The sequence below is a fragment of the Pleurodeles waltl genome, chromosome 5 (genome assembly GCF_031143425.1).
Source record: "Pleurodeles waltl isolate 20211129_DDA chromosome 5, aPleWal1.hap1.20221129, whole genome shotgun sequence".
In the NCBI taxonomy this organism is placed as follows: domain Eukaryota; kingdom Metazoa; phylum Chordata; class Amphibia; order Caudata; family Salamandridae; genus Pleurodeles; species Pleurodeles waltl.
Genome location: NC_090444.1, coordinates 1,425,809,095 through 1,425,826,439, shown reverse-complemented (window position 1 = coordinate 1,425,826,439; position 17,345 = coordinate 1,425,809,095). Strand labels below are relative to the sequence as shown.

At 43.9% G+C, this 17,345-nt stretch overlaps 1 protein-coding gene across 2 annotated transcripts in view; it reads left to right on the top strand.

Annotated features, from left to right (window-relative positions):
- SMAP1 (small ArfGAP 1) overlaps positions 1-17,345 on the top strand; it is a 677,565-nt gene that overhangs the window by 523,072 nt on the left and 137,148 nt on the right. For both annotated transcript variants that reach the window (XM_069235712.1, XM_069235710.1), the window contains one exon: positions 16,252-16,379. In XM_069235712.1, coding sequence (XP_069091813.1) covers positions 16,252-16,379 — 128 coding nt within the window. The remainder of the gene's footprint in view (positions 1-16,251; positions 16,380-17,345) is intronic.

Here is a 17,345-nt window from a genome sequence, read left to right as displayed (position 1 = left end):
GAACACTGCATGGTCCTTGTTTGAATACTTTCCCCCTCAAAATTCCAGTGAGATGGTGTGAAAACGCTACTTTATGTAGTTTTATGATGCAAACGCCACATGTTCCTTTGTTGCAAAAACTAAATTTAACCCCTTCGCTGCCAGGCCTTTTCCCCCCTCCTGTGCTGAGCCTTTTTTTGGCTATTTGGAGCAGTTCGCGCTTAGGCCCTCATAACTTTTTGTTCACGTAAGCTACCCACGCCAAATTTGCGTCCTTTTTTTCCAACATCCTAGGGATTCTAGAGGTACTCAGACTTTGTGGGTTCCCCAGAAGGAGGCCAAGAAATTAGCCAAAAAACAGTGAAAATTTCGTTTTTTTAAAATGAATTGGAAAAATGGGCTGCAGAAGAAGGCTTGTGGTTTTTTCCCTGAAAAGGGCATCAACAAAGGGTTTGCGGTGATAAAATCACAAGCTTCCCAGCTTTCAGGAACAGGCACACTTGAATCAGAAAACCCAATTTTTCAACACAATTTTGGCATTTTACTGGGACATACGCCATTTTTACGATTTTTTGTTCTTTTAGCCTCCTTCCAGTCAGTGACAGAAATGGGCATGAAACCAACGCTGGATCCCAGAAACCGCAACATTTCTGAAACGTAGACAAAATTCTGAATTCAGCAAGGGGTAATTTGTGTAGATCCTACAAGGGTTTCCTACAGAAAATAACAACTGAAAAAGAAAAATATTGAAATTGAGGTGAAAAAAACATCAATTTTTCTCTAAGTTTTACTCTGTAACTTTTTCCTGCAATGTCAGATTTTCGAAAAGCAATATACCGTTACTTCTGCTGGACTCTTCTGGTTGCGGGGATATATAGGGCTTGTAGGTTCATCAAGAACTCTAGGTACCCAGAGCCAATAAATGACCTGCACCCTGCAGTGGGTTTTCATTCTATGCCGGGTATACAGCAATTCATTTGCTGAAATATAAAGAGTAAAAAATAGCTATCAAGAAAACCTTTGTATTTCCAAAATGGGCACAAGATAAGGTGTTGAGAAGCAGTGGTTATTTGCACATCTCTGAATTCCGGGGTGCCCATACTAGCATGTGAATTACAGGGCATTTCTCAAATAGACGTCTTTTTTACACACTGTTTTACATTTGGAAGGGAAAAATGTAGAGAAAGACAAGGGGCAATAACACTTGTTTTGCTATTCTATGTTCCCCCAAGTCTCCCGATACAAATGATACCTCACTTGTGTGGGTAGGCCTAGCGCCCGCGACAGGATATGCCCCAAAACACAATGTGGACACATCACAGAAAACAGACCTGTTTTTAGCAAAGTGCCTACCTGTAGATTTTGGCCTCTAGCTCAGCCGCCACCTAGGGAAACCTACCAAACCTGTGCATTTCTGAAAACTAGAGACCTAGGGGAATCCAAGATGGGGTGACTTGTGTGGCTCGGACCAGGTTCTGTTACCCAGAATCCTTTGCAAACCTCAAAATTTGGCTAAAAAAACACATGTTCCTCACATTTCTGTGGCAGAAAGTTCTGGAATCTGAGGGGAGCCACAAATTTCCTTCCACCCAGCGTTCCCCCACGTCTCCCGATAAAAATGATACCTCACTTGTGTGGGTAGGCCTAGCGCCCGCGACAGGAAACGCCCCAAAGCGCAACGTGGACACAGCCAAATTTTTGATGGAAAACAGAGGTGTTTTTTGCAAAGTGCCTACCTGTAGATTTTGGCCTGTAGCTCAGCCGCCACCTAGGGAAACCTACCAAACCTGTGCATTTCTGAAAACTAGAGACCTAGGGGAATCCAAGATGGGGTGACTTGTGTGGCTCGGACCAGGTTCTGTTACCCAGAATCCTTTGCAAACCTCAAAATTTGGCTAAAAAAACACATGTTCCTCACATTTCTGTGGCAGAAAGTTCTGGAATCTGAGGGGAGCCACAAATTTCTTCCACCCAGCGTTCCCCCACGTCTCCCGATAAAAATGATACCTCACTTGTGTGGGTAGGCCTAGCGCCCGCGACAGGAAACGCCCCAAAGCGCAACGTGGACACAGCCAAATTTTTGAAGGAAAACAGAGGTGTTTTTTGCAAAGTGCCTACCTGTAGATTTTGGCCTGTAGCTCAGCCGCCACCTAGGGAAACCTACCAAACCTGTGCATTTCTGAAAACTAGAGACCTAGGGGAATCCAAGTTGGGGTGACTTGTGTGGCTCGGACCAGGTTCTGTTACCCAGAATCCTTTGCAAACCTCAAAATTTGGCTAAAAAAACACATGTTCCTCACATTTCTGTGGCAGAAAGTTCTGGAATCTGAGAGGAGCCACAAATTTCTTCCACCCAGCGTTCCCCCACGTCTCCCGATAAAAATGATACCTCACTTGTGTGGGTAGGCCTAGCGCCCGCGACAGGAAACGCCCCAAAGCGCAACGTGGACACAGCCAAATTTTTGAAGGAAAACAGAGGTGTTTTTTGCAAAGTGCCTACCTGTAGATTTTGGCCTGTAGCTCAGCCGCCACCTAGGGAAATCTACCAAACCTGTGCATTTCTGAAAACTAGAGACCTAGGGGAATCCAAGTTGGGGTGACTTGTGTGGCTCGGACCAGGTTCTGTTACCCAGAATCCTTTGCAAACCTCAAAATTTGGCTAAAAAAACACATGTTCCTCACATTTCTGTGGCAGAAAGTTCTGGAATCTGAGAGGAGCCACAAATTTCCTTCCACCCAGCGTTCCCCCACGTCTCCCGAAAAAAATGATACCTCACTTGTGTGGGTAGGCCTAGCGCTCGCGACAGGAAATGGCCCAAAACACAACGTGGACACATCACATTTTTTCATAGAAAACAGTGCCTACCTGTGGATTTTGGCCTCTAGCTCAGGCGGCACCTGGGGAAACCTAGCAAACCAGCGCATTTTTGAAAACTACAGGGAGTGCAGAATTATTAGGCAAATGAGTATTTTGACCACATCATCCTCTTTATGCATGTTGTCTTACTCCAAGCTGTATAGGCTCGAAAGCCTACTACCAATTAAGCATATTAGGTGATGTGCATCTCTGTAATGAGAAGGGGTGTGGTCTAATGACATCAACACCCTATATCAGGTGTGCATAATTATTATGCAACTTCCTTTCCTTTGGCAAAATGGGTCAAAAGAAGGACTTGACAGGCTCAGAAAAGTCAAAAATAGTGAGATATCTTGCAGAGGGATGCAGCACTCTTAAAATTGCAAAGCTTCTGAAGCGTGATCATCGAATAATCAAGCGTTTCATTCAAAATAGTCAACAGGGTCGCAAGAAGCGTGTGGAAAAACCAAGGCGCAAAATAACTGCCCATGAACTGAGAAAAGTCAAGCGTGCAGCTGCCACGATGCCACTTGCCACCAGTTTGGCCATATTTCAGAGCTGCAACATCACTGGAGTGCCCAAAAGCACAAGGTGTGCAATACTCAGAGACATGGCCAAGGTAAGAAAGGCTGAAAGACGACCACCACTGAACAAGACACACAAGCTGAAACGTCAAGACTGGGCCAAGAAATATCTCAAGACTGATTTTTCTAAGGTTTTATGGACTAATGAAATGAGAGTGAGTCTTGATGGGCCAGATGGATGGGCCCGTGGCTGGATTGGTAAAGGGCAGAGAGCTCCAGTCCGACTCAGACGCCAGCAAGGTGGAGGTGGAGTACTGGTTTGGGCTGGTATCATCAAAGATGAGCTTGTGGGGCCTTTTCGGGTTGAGGATGGAGTCAAGCTCAACTCCCATTCCTACTGCCAGTTCCTGGAAGACACCTTCTTCAAGCAGTGGTACAGGAAGAAGTCTGCATCCTTCAAGAAAAACATGATTTTCATGCAGGACAATGCTCCATCACACGCGTCCAAGTACTCCACAGCGTGGCTGGCAAGAAAGGGTATAAAAGAAGGAAATCTAATGACATGGCCTCCTTGTTCACCTGATCTGAACCCCATTGAGAACCTGTGGTCCATCATCAAATGTGAGATTTACAAGGAGGGAAAACAGTACACCTCTCTGAACAGTGTCTGGGAGGCTGTGGTTGCTGCTGGTGAACAGATCAAAACACTGACAGAATCCATGGATGGCAGGCTTTTGAGTGTCCTTGCAAAGAAAGGTGGCTATATTGGTCACTGATTTGTTTTTGTTTTGTTTTTGAATGTCAGAAATGTATATTTGTGAATGTTGAGATGTTATATTGGTTTCACTGGTAATAATAAATAATTGAAATGGGTATATATTTTTTTTTTGTTAAGTTGCCTAATAATTATGCACAGTAATAGTCACCTGCACACACAGATATCCCCCTAACATAGCTAAAACTAAAAACAAACTAAAAACTACTTCCAAAAATATTCAGCTTTGATATTAATGAGTTTTTTGGGTTCATTGAGAACATGGTTGTTGTTCAATAATAAAATTAATCCTCAAAAATACAACTTGCCTAATAATTCTGCACTCCCTGTAGAGACCTAGGGGAATCCAAGATGGGGGTGATTTGCGGGGCTCTGACTAGGTTCTGTTACCCAGAATCCTTTGCAAACATCAAAATTTGGCCAAAAAACACTTTTTCCTCTCATTTCGGTGACAGAAAGTTCTGGAATCTGAGAGGAGCCACAAATTTCCTTCCACCCAGCGTTCCCCTAAGTCTCTCCATAAAAATGGTACCTCACTTGTGTGGGTAGGCCTAGCGCCCACGAAAGGAAATGGCCCAAAACACAACGTGGACACAACATATTTTTTCACAGAAAACAGAGGTGTTTTTTGCAAAGTGCCTACCTGTGGATTTTGGCCTCTAGCTCAGCCGGCCCCAGGGGGGTGGGGGGAAATGCCCTAAAATAAATTTGACCCCCCACCCTCCCAAACCCCCCCTGCCCAGGAGCGACCCTTGCCTACGGGGTCGCTCCCCCTGCGTGACATTGGCGCCAAAAAACAAATCCCCCGGTGCCTAGTGGTTTCTGCCCCCTTGGGGCAGATTGACCTAAAATCGACCAATCTGCCCCCAAGGGGTGCAGAAATGGTCTAAATACAGTTTGCCCCCCAGGGGAGCGACCCTTGCCTGATGAGTCGCTCCCCATCTCTAAAAAAACAAACATACAAAAAAAAAAACACACAACATTTTTTTGCCCTGGCGCCTAGAGGTTTCTGCCCCCCCCCTGGTGGCAGATCGGCCTAATAATAGGCCGATCTGCCCCCAGGGGGGGGCAGAAATGGCCTAAAATAAATTTGCATCCCCAACCCCCACCCCCCCACCAGGAGCGACCCTCGCCTACGGGGTCACTCCCCCTGCGTGACATTGGCGCCAAAAAACAAATCCCCGGTACCTAGTGGTTTCTGCCCCCTTGGGGCAGATTGACCTAAAATCGACCAATCTGCCCCCAAGGGGGGCAGAAATGGTCTAAACACAGTTTGCCCCCCAGGGGAGCGACCCTTGTCTGATGGGTCGCTCCCCATCTCTAAAAAAAAAAACAACAAAAAAAAACACAACATTTTTTTTTGCCCTGGCGCCTACAGGTTTCTGCCCCCCCTGGGGGCAGAAATGGCCTAAAATAAATTCCCCCCCCCCCCCCCAGGAGCGACCCTCACCTACGGGGTCGCTCCCCCTGCGTGACATTGGCGCCAAAAAACAAATCCCCGGTGCCTAGTGGTTTCTGCCCCCTTGGGGGCAGATTGACCTAAAATCGACCAATCTGCCCCCAAGGGGGGCAGAAATGGTCTAAATACAATTTGCCCCCCCAGGGTAGCGACCCTTGCCTGATGGGTCGCTCCCCAACTCTAAAAAAAAAAAACACAAACATACAAAAAAAAAAAACACACAACATTTTTTTACCCTGGCGCCTAGAGGTTTCTGCGCCCCCTGGGGGTAGATCGGCCTAATACCAATAGGCAAACCACTAGGCACCAGGGATCTTTTTTTTGCGCCGTCACGCAAGGGGAGCGACCTTGTAGGCAAGGGTCTCTCCCTGGGGGGGGGGGGGGGTTAGGGGAGGGAGGGGAAGGGCTTGCCCTTCCATCCCTGACTTTGCGGGGGTGGGTGGAAGCACACAGAGGGAGCGAGAGCGCTCCCTCTGGGCTGTGTGCCGAGGACGTAGTGGTTACGTCCTCGGCACAGCAGCACTGTGCCGAAGGACGTAACCACTACGTCCTCAGCACAGAAGGGGTTAAAATCTAAAAAATGTTTTGTTTTGTTTTTCTCTGAAAAATACAGAGCTTAAAGGGACGTTATATTTAGTTGAAAATGTCAGTTAAAACATACAGTTTTCAACGAACAAAACTACTGAAATTCACCACTTCTAGTTATACTAAGTAGCTATAACTTGTGTATTAAAATAATATTGACTTGCCCCCTGGCCATGCAGAGTTGTCATTTTCGATGTTGCAGTGATGTTATCAGTGATAACATAGAACATGTCATGAGTGTTGTAATGTGAAATAATTAGCAGTGCATAGCGGGGTCACAAGTTACAGCTCCTTAAGGTAACTATAACTGATGAATTTAAGTGGGGTGGTTCTTTTAAAACGGTGTGTTTTAAGTGACATTTTCACCCAACTATAACCTCCCTTTAACCTTTGTTTTTTCAGTGAATTTCTAAGGCTATATTTTAATATAAAGTACGATATTATTATAGTTCATAACAATAACATCACTTAAACCATTTTTCCATGAATTTCTGTTAAAGTAAAATGCCATCACCGTGCGCAGCATGGGGTTTGATGCTCATCCCCAATTGTGCATGGCCGTTTGCAGCAGGGGTTTGGGCATAGGACTTGGCCTGTGGCCAGGCCAGTTACCCTGCCCTCTTCTGCCACCGCCTTTAGCAGTGTGGGGTTGGGCACAGGGCCTTGGTTGCAGCCGGACCCTGCGCCCCATCCCCTGCAGGTGCCCTACCCCCATGAGCACAAACGGCTGACTGTGATGTAGCAATGTAAAGGGTGTCATTTTATGTAATGCAGACCTACTGACTTTCAAACGGTCAGAACACCAAAATATAAAAAGCGGGGCTATTGGCTTTATCATGTCAATAAATCACCAATAACTATAATCAAATTTATATTTTATAAATTCACACATAGCAATGTTTAATAGCAGCGATTGCCGGACATATTTTTAACATATCTCTTTTTCTTTTTTTTAATACATTTTTCAGGCTACAACATGCAGCGGTGGGACGTCCCAAAAGAGATCCCTGCACTCCAGCTGAAGAGCATATATCTCCAGCAGTTCGGAGTGCTTTAAAAAAGGAATGGTAAACTCTCCTGGTGTCATGGATTGAATGACCCAGGAAGACTTACTGTTATTTTTTTTAATTTTTTTATGTTAAAGGGGGAGAGCTGTGCTCCCTGCAACCTACCACAACAAAAAAATACTCGGTGGTGCCCCTGCTCCTTCTAGGGACACCAACAGGATCAAAATATTATTCAGATGCCCTTGCAGGGCATTATGTGGTGTTTCTTGCCAGGAGCAGAGAATAATAAATTGATGATGTGGCTCCAGCCAGTCAGATCTTACCTTGAGATCTGTCGGCTCCGTGGATCCTCCGCAGTGTAATATATACTTACATTTAACCTTAATTTTTCAAAAACTACTGACTTGATTTACTCTAAATCAAAGTAAGCATGCTTCTAGTCCATGGTCTAGCTTTCTGTCGTATTTGGTTTAATTCCGTTTAGCCGTTTTGGTTGTACCTCTGTCTAATTTTCCTATGAATAATTGCATGGGGAAAATATGTTTTGGGAAACCTCCCCAGCATCTAAAGTTATATGACCATGAGTGTAACACTGGCCCAGGAGTCCATACTATGCAGGGAGGTCCCCCTCATTGAACCCTATGCCCACTCTGCTTCTATCTAATTGTGAGGGGACAGTCAGTTACGTCTCAAGTGGTGGGAACATAAGGGAATCTTCTACAAATTGTGTAGGATGCCTGCCATTTTGTTTTAAAAACCTATATAAGATAATTGTTGGTGACAGTTGTCAAGAGAGCCAGTACCATTTTCCAGTTTTGGTAATTTTGTATTTCTGTAAAGATTCTTACACAAAACTGGTATTATAACACTAGTTTCCAAGTCAGCAGCCTAGTCTCTAGAGCAGTGTTTCCCAAACTGTAGGTCATGGTCGCAAGCCGATTTTGCTCGGTTGCAAAATCAGTAGATACAGGTGCCTGTAAATTCTGTATTGATCTTGTCACGTTTGCTTACTTCAAGGACAGAGGTCAAATGTCAGGCTGTGTCTTCTAACAAATTGCTCCTTGTGTTTTTTAACATGGTGATTGGTGTTTTAAAATTCCTCTCACTTTGCAGTGAGAGAAAGAAATATAAAATGAATTATGCGACAGTCTTGCGGGGTTGCAGGGAGTATAAAAGGAGAGACTGTTGTATGTCATTTTTTCTAACACTCAACAGTATGTAAACACCTGTAAATGTACTGTAAACATTCTGCAGTTAGAAAAGCAAAAATGAAGCACATTTTTTGTAATTTTGAAGTATGATAGAAACAAAGATTTTAATAGGATCACAACAAAGGCTCTTTATGTGGTGATGCACAAATTATAAATATTCTCTGAAACCTGATTTCCACACATTATCATTTGTGTGCAGTATACGTTTGTGTGCAAATTTAATGCCCGTTTCTGTAGAAAATGAGCTGTCTTTAAATAACAGTGCTCTACTGCACAATGCTTCAGTAATATATTTGCAACAGTGTGTTTCAAAATGCACCATCCCATACATAGTACATCCTTACCACGCTCCTGCTGAATACAATTGCTACACTTTGTGTGAGGCTATGATTTTCCACAGTCCCTATGACTTCAGTGATGTAGCACTGATGTCAGTACCCCCACTCCAAAATTGTTCCGGCACCCCTGGTGCAAAGGTGCTGAACTATGTCCCGAAGTCCAGTTATAAAACAAACACTTGCGAGTATTAACAAGTGAGACTGAGTGAACCTTCCAGTATTTGTCTGCTATTTTATTAATTTCACAGTCATTTCAACAGAATTTGCTTACTATATGTAATCATGCACAATCATCCCGACTTTCACACACAAATTGAGATATATATATATATGTTTGTGTGTCTTAACTGCCAGGGCTGCCTACTTCTGATCTGGGTTCGATTTGCAGTGTTCAGTCTAGGTAAATCACTTAATCTTCTATCCTTAAAATGAAATGAATCTGGCCTTATGTAATGTAAACCAGTGCTCACATGCCATTGGGAAGAGTTCTCACTCCATAAAACTACAATATATACATGTATATATGGAGTCCACAATGTACCTCTCGGCCTCGTTTTAACCCTAAAATAGATATGAGGCCCGTACCCCATACTCTGCTGCTAAAGGGGTTTTCAGATTTGCTAAAATCACTAGTAACAACAGCAAGGTTTTTCAAATGCTTTGTGATTTTAATGAACAGACTTCACAGGCCACCACCCAACTCCGAAAAGTGTTATAACTCCAGTGCAGTTCACCATCTGTCACTTTTATAGGCAGAACAAAATCATGGCCACAGTCTGATAAAGGTATATCTACGGGTGTGTTCCAAGTCCTGACATTTATAAACAAATACTGTTAGAGAGGAAAATGAAATTATAAAGAGTATGTTATTGCGGTAATTAACAACATTTTGAAAGCATATCTAATATCTCATTTAAAAATCGACCCCTGCCTTGTCCATTAAAGTTAGGTGGGTTGCAAAAGTTTGTCATTCTAAAAATTGGGTTGGTTCTAAAAAGTTTGGAAACCCTGATCTAGAGCCTTCAGCTGTGACTGGATGTACCTTGCCGCTCCTGACTTGTGGCATCCTTTGGAGGACCTGGCATACCTCAGCTCCTCTCTGTGGAACATTATAATGTTGTCTTTCTCCAGCCAATCCTTCTGGCTGATACAGTGTCTATTTGCCCTAATTTTTCCACCTGTACCTCAGCATGGTATGATGTCAGATTCTTTACCACCAGCTGCTTCTTCATCTACATGAAGTAGCATGTTGTCAGAGACTTTTACATCTATATTGTTGGATTGGACTGTCTGAAGGTAAGTTATGTGAACAATCCTTGCTGGTCAAAAAGGCCCCGAAGAGCTTAAACAGGTCTGGTTCAGTCAAAAGTTCCACTTGTATTTGGCTTTCCCAGGGGCAACACCGTTTGTGACCTCTTCCTCAGCATGTGGACCCTTCCCTCCTGTGGCCCACATTTGCCTGCAAAAAGCCACGACTAGGATTCTAGGAACTCATCTCTTGACCGTCTCACCTATGGAGCTAGATTAGTGAGCATTTTGGTGTCTATTTGTGAGGTGGCAGTTAACTTGCCCTACATAGCCAGTTCTAAGTCAATCTGTCCTCTGATGAATCCTGGTCTATAGATGCTTTGGTCGTGACAAGACATAACATATTACTGCCTCCTGTGGACAGGTTTTGATGACCTGGCATACCTCAGTTCCCCTCCTAAATATGATATTGTTTCCTTCCTCCAGCCACTCTTCCTGAATGATAGCATGCTCATCTGCCCTAATTCTTCCACACATACTTCAACTTAATCTTTTAAATGGATGGGCCCCATTTATGAAAATTGCCTTGGTGCTCATAATAGATGTCACATTCTTTATCACCTGTTGTTTCTGCATCCTTATGAAACAACCTGTAGGCGGAGACTTTCACATTTATATTGTTGGACTGGACTACCTCCTCGCCTCAAGGTAAGATGTGTGAGCTTCCAATGCTGGTCAGAAAGGCTCAGTGAAGCTGCTCATACAAATCTGGTTCAGTCCAGTGCTCCGCTGGTGCCCAACTTCTATTTGGCTTTCCTAGTGGCAGTAGTATTTGTGAACTCTACATCTGCACATGGAAGCTGACTGAACCCTTTCCCACATGTGGTGCACATTTGCCTACAGGAAGCCAATTGCATATTGAGTTGCTTATGGATGGTTATCATGGCTACCGTAGGGGCCGATAAGGACTGATCTTTTGACTAGCTGGTTTATGTCACTATAGAGATCTTCCTCAAAAGAGAACAGGCCTCCTTTTTCCTCACTTCAGCTTCCACTCATCTGTAAGTAATCAATCCACTTCCACCTATTTTCCGGTCCTCTCCAGTACTTATATGTTTGTCTTGAGGAATGTACTAATTGTGTGACATTTGTAAAACTAAGTAGCACCACTCTTTGCACCAAGTTGAGTCCTGCACTGTGTCTGTAGTCGGGGCTCTTATAATTTTTATCCTTGTTCACGGTCTTTAATAAGAAATAGCAGCAAAATGTCTGGGCTGCTAAGTGACTGGCAGAGCATGCTGGCTCAACACTTCTACTGAGCAAGAGAGCAGATGGGCAACCTAAAGATCTGTGCAGAGACTGTGACTTGTGTGATTTTTGACAAGCACTGCCTTCTACTGAATATTGAGGGCATCACATTTTCTTAAGGGAGGTGATGCACAGACAGACGACATCAGAAGCCACCTCGACAATGGAGAAACATCAGCCCTCATCCTCCTATACCTATCAGACGCCTTGGACACCGTCTGTCACCACATACCCTAAAATCCCGCCTCCACGCAGCAGAAATCCAGGACCAGGCCCTCGAATGGACCGCATCCTTCCTCACCAGCAGAACCCAAAGAGTCCGCCTCCCCCGTACCAATCCAAAGCCTACATCATCTGCGGCGTACCCCAGGGCTCATCCCTCAGTCTGACGCTGTTCAACATCTACATGGCCCCCCTCGCACAAGTGGCCCGTCAGCACAAACTCAACATCATCTCCTACGCCGACGACACCCAAGTTTACAAATGGATCCCAACAGACACAAGAAAAACAGTAACCCAGGCCCTCGTCAGCAGCAGACTCGACTACGGCAACGCCCTCTACACCGGTATCTCATCCAAACGCCTCCAACGCATCCAAAACGCCTCCGCCCGACTCATCCTCAACATCCCTCGCCACTGCCACATCACCCCCCACCTAAGAGACCTTCACTGGCTGCCCGTCAACAAGAGGATCACCTTCAAGCTCCTCACCCACGCACACAAGGCACTCCACCGGACCAACATACCTGAACAACAGACTCAGCTTCTACACCCCCACCCGAAAACTTCGCTCCGCTAGCCTTGCCTCCATCCCCCGCATCCGGCGCAAATCTTCCGGTGGCAGATCATTCTCGTACCTCGCCGCCAAGACCTGGAACACCCTCCCATCGGATCTACGACAGACCCAGGACCTTCTTTCCTTCAGAAAACTCCTCAAGACCTGGCTCTTCGAGCAGTAGCAGCACCCCCCTCACCCCCAGCGCCTGGAAACCCTCACGGGTATGTAGCGCGCTTTACAAATTGATTGATTGAGGCAAAAGTTTGAACAGGAATGCGTCAGGATTAAGCCGGCAAAAAGTTAATTACGATGGCATAGTTTGCTTAATTTGGGAAATTTTACGTTACACTTTTTAGGTGAAATGCCTGCAATTGCACCAATATGCCATGTCAGGCAAAATTATTATAGCGTGAAAGCATGGGAACAAGGCGAACAGCCAGAATGCGAGCAGCTTCTGTTTGTGACAGTTTTCTTTTTCATGCTTTGTTTTAGGTTAAAATAGCGCCATCATATTTTTTTACTAAAATGTAGAGCTAAAAGATGGAATTGTGTGATTTCACGCAGGTACGCAAAAGCAAATTACATAAATTTTGCACAGCCCTTTAAAGAATCCGGTTACTATGGTGCACGTTAGCTGTGTTACGTGACCAAGTAAAATCCTTTAAGGCGGTGTTGCCTGAAACCAATGGAAAACCTGCTTTGAGCCAAGGAAGAGTTTTGCGGGAATTTTACTCAACTGTGACTCCCTCAGATAAGTCATACGCCATGGGAATCAAGTCGTCCATGACCTCAAGTTATCCTATACTGCCAAAACACTTTGCTGACGCCATCGTCCCTCATCAGAGCCCCCTTAACCTCTTGAACCCGAATTCATGAGGGCTGATTGTTAGATAATGACCCATGTGTGTTGTCTTTTTTCCCCAAGGGCTTCTGGGACATGTGGTTTTACTTTTTGTGCTTGATTTTCAAAGCTGTCAGTAGGAGGGAAGATATTGCCAATTTTCATTCCCCCCATCAAGAGATCTTTACAGTTTTCATGTGTTCAGTATCCTGCATTACCATTTTCCACATGCCCAATGAAAAGTCAACTTTACACATATATTGAAGTTTCCGCATGGCCAATGACAGGGATTACAAATTTGAAGAGGAACAGCAACAGGTATTACTGAGTTTCAGAACACTGGGTGCCAGGCAACCTTACTACAGCTCGCCTGTTTTTACCCACAATAACGTATACAGCTAAGAAATGATTAATTAGAGTGACAAAAATTCACCTGGTGATTCCACACAGTATCCAGTTAAGAAACCATATCTAAAGTTGTTCCAATGGCAGTTGTACAATCCGGCACTCACGCTAGCATCCTAAAAGTTTAGACGAGGCACCAGGACTGTTTGCTTACTCTCTGTCTTGAAGGGAGTTACTTTATAATTAACCTGAGCTTGTGTCATTGCTAGCAAGGTGCCAGGAGTAGAACCTTTCAGTGTCTGTATTCACATGTACACTAATCCACTTGGATTGGTTGAGCTCAGTGGTCTTCAGCAGACTAGAGCCTCTAGAGATGAGAAAATCAAATCACATGGGACCCCACAAATTTATGGAGGGCCGAACCCTTTGATATAAGCTATAGCTTCTAGCAGCATAACATCTTAACTTATTTTCAATAACATAAATATAACATGTATTTGTAAAGCACACGTTCACCCAAAAGGGTATCACGGCGCTGAATAACAAATGTTTATTGTTACCTAACTTAATGGTACTCATTTTATTGAGCTCAGAAGGATAAAAGGCTGAGTGGACTCACTGGGATTTGAACCTGTGACCATGAGGTCGAACACAGGCCCGTAGAATGGACGCAGTAGTCTACTAAGCAACCAGACCTGGCTAATAGCACTGCAGTCCCTGAAGTCTGATTCTGGTCAACTCGGAACCATGCGAAGACACAACTGAAGTAAAACCCAGGGCCTCAAGAAAAGGTCTTCAGTCGGATTACCCGTAGTCCATTCTCTGGAAGACAAGGTCACTAACTAGAAGAACATTGACACTGTCACAGCCAGGTACCTAATAGCAGTGTCCATGCCTACTTTAGTTATCTTCCCCAGATCAATCTTCTTCCTAAGTCCTGCAAGGTTGCATGGTCAAAAATTTCAAAATAACCTCCAAGAAATAGTCTTCTTTCTAAAAACATATGCTGACGTGGAGTCCAGAAAGCCAGTGTGACCTCTATAAGTTGATTGTACCTTATCACAGCTTTTATTAAGGTGCACACACCTGGCTCGCACACATGAAGCAATCTTCACCTGTCTTTTCAGCCGAGCAGTATAAGGCAATTTAAGTTGTTAATATTATTTATCCTAAAGAGCAAATCTTTACTTTAGGCTAACAAAATAATTTCTTTGGAATATTCTGCAGCAGACCAGAATGCTTTATCATGCTCCGAGTGAATCCTTGAGATAGCTACCACACAGTTTTTTTCTGGCAAATGTTTTCTCTCAGCTTCTGTTTCCCCTTTGATTGCTAAGAAGCGTTCGGCCAGCTATGCATTATTTATTGCTACATTGTGGAACAATGATTTTCTCATTCTCCCTATCTCTAAGACTTAGCCAGGTATCAAAGTTATTAATCCCTGTGTCTAGAGTCATCCCTAGGGCGTGTGATCGCATGTTCTGGTAATTATAAACACTTTTACCAGACTATATTGACAGAGACAATTTAGCCACTTGGCACATTCATTTGTTGTTTTTAAAATATCATGTTGGAAGCTTCACATTATTTTGTATTTTAATCTTTGCCCTCTCCTACCACGTTTTATTTTCTTTTTCCTCTTTTGTAACCATATTACCAGGGTTGGCTGTCCAAAGTGCACTACTGAAGTACATGCATTTTGGGGACTATTCCTTCTTCATTCACTTTCACCTTCCCTTCTGTATTCTTTTCCATCTCTCCTGCAGCCACGGCCCCTCCTTTAGGGCTGAGCTCCACCCCCCACCCCCGCCCCACACCACACCCACCCCACACCCACCCACCTTTTGTCCCTCATGAAAAGTGCCTGTCAGGCTGAGCCAAGTTCAGCCTGACAGACACTCTTTATGTTCAGCTCAGGTCACCAGGAGCGAGACATGCGCGATCTGCGCAGACTCCTGGCTGCTTTAGCTGAACTTTGTTGGGCTGACAGCTCCTATGGGTGTGACCTCCTCGGCTCAGCAAAGGTGACGAGGAAAGGCGTCACCCATTGACCCTGACCTGAGCGCTCCAGGTTTAAGCCCTGAAGTGCCCAGGGCGAATGTCATTCAGTGACACCTGGTCACAGAGTGGGGAGGGGTCAGGAGTCTCACTGAACCCCCATCCCACTTTGTGACGAAGTTGGGACTGCTGCCTTCCGTTATTCGCCGACCTAATCAGCCAGTTAGGAAAGGCAGCAGTCCCAACCCTCCTGGGACCTCTGAGCTGTAGGTAAGTCTCTCTCTCTCTCCCCCTGTGTTTGTGTGTGTGTTTTTTTTAAATGAATGTTTGATGCGTGCGTGTATGTTTGGATGTTGATGAGTGTTGCGAATGGATGTGAGTGAGTGTTGTGAATGAATGAGTGTGTGTGCTTCCCGCCCGCCACCCTCCCTCCTAAAATTAACCGCCGCCAGTGCTCTCCTGCCTCTCCACCCTGCACTTTGTGGCATCTTTAGGACAGTGTAAAGAAAAAAGAGAAAGTAGCATGAACCGTGGGAGTTAAAATCCATTTTAAAGTGTGCCTTAACTTGCCACTCCCGAGTTATTCGCTTTTCTGTAAATCATGCTTAAGGAGAACAAACCAAAACCCTGAAGTGAATGCGTTAGTTCACTATGCCGTCGGAGCTGGATGATCATCCTATTTATCACCTCATCATTTTTAGGAGTCATAGTCCGGGAAATTGATGACCTTCAACCCTATATTTAATGTAGAGATGTTATGTTAAAAAGATCCCTTTTCACCTTATCCGTAGACACTATACAATCAATGGATGAAATGCGAATTATAAAACATGTATCTAGGCATTTCTTTGGTTGTCAAGTCCTCATAGTCAACTAATGGCTTTTTTATTCTACCAATATTTTCAACTAGTGTGTTGTGTGAAGTTCTTTGTGTGCTGTACATTGGCTGGCATGGGTTATAGTTCTCAATTACATCGTTTATGTGCTTTATTTTGTAGATGGTCCATCAGAAACACATGTTACAAATGGAAGTACCACTAGTGCAACTTCACTGAATGATGACTTGGACATATTTGGTCCTATGATGTCTAATCCTTTACCAGCATCATCAGCATCCACAAACCAGGTATGTTTTTTTAAGTTTAAAAAAGCAGAGACGTCTTTGATCAATAGTGTCTACATTGTTCTGTACGATTCAGCATTCTCTGAAATACTTCACTAGATGGTGGTGGTGTGAAAAATTAGTGTGCTTTCATATGTCCTACTTTTAGTATTTTAGCCTTTCCACGTCATTTTCTAGTGTATCTTTCTACATAATCGCATTTTCTGGAAATATGTTTTTCATTTTTAAATGCCTACGTTACAAACCAGATTAGGGATACATATTACTGAGGACATATAAAGCTATATAAGTTAACAAAAAGTGTTTAGATTGAACATCATTACATAGAAATTGAAAATAGCATACTGTGATAAGTACAAATGTTCTGTGAGCGGAACGAATGGATTTACAAAAGCAAGCTCTTCATTCTTTGTGTTATGCAACAAACTTTGCATAACCATTTGATTATGTGTAGATGAGATGCTCCATACGGTAAATGTTATCATTCAACAAATCAAACCCTACTTAAAGTGTCTCTCGTTCAGTGCAATGAATGGTGGATGGCACAACATGTAAAACCCTACCTAGTCGACTCTTCCTACATTTTCTACCATGTCGAGCATAGAAATTTCAGTACTATACTCAGATCTAAGGACAGATTTGTGCAAGTCCAATACCTGGTTGTCTGAATTGATAATTTCCAGTTGAATGGCAACACACTTTTTTCATCATTTAGACAAACAAAATAGACCAGTAATGGGTCTGTTATTGTCAGGGTTGTTGAGGTCTGCATTATGTTTCTTGAGGAGAGGGTAGTAATGGTCCACGCTGGGAGTGTCAGGTAGATGTTTCTGACCAGGAGAGCCGTTAATGATGTTAAGTCATATTTGCAAATAGGTGTCTGCATGTTCCTTTGCCAGCATTGGAGACAATGGGTCTGTGAAATATGATAAATTATTTGTGTTGGAGATGGATGATTTAAATCCTTTT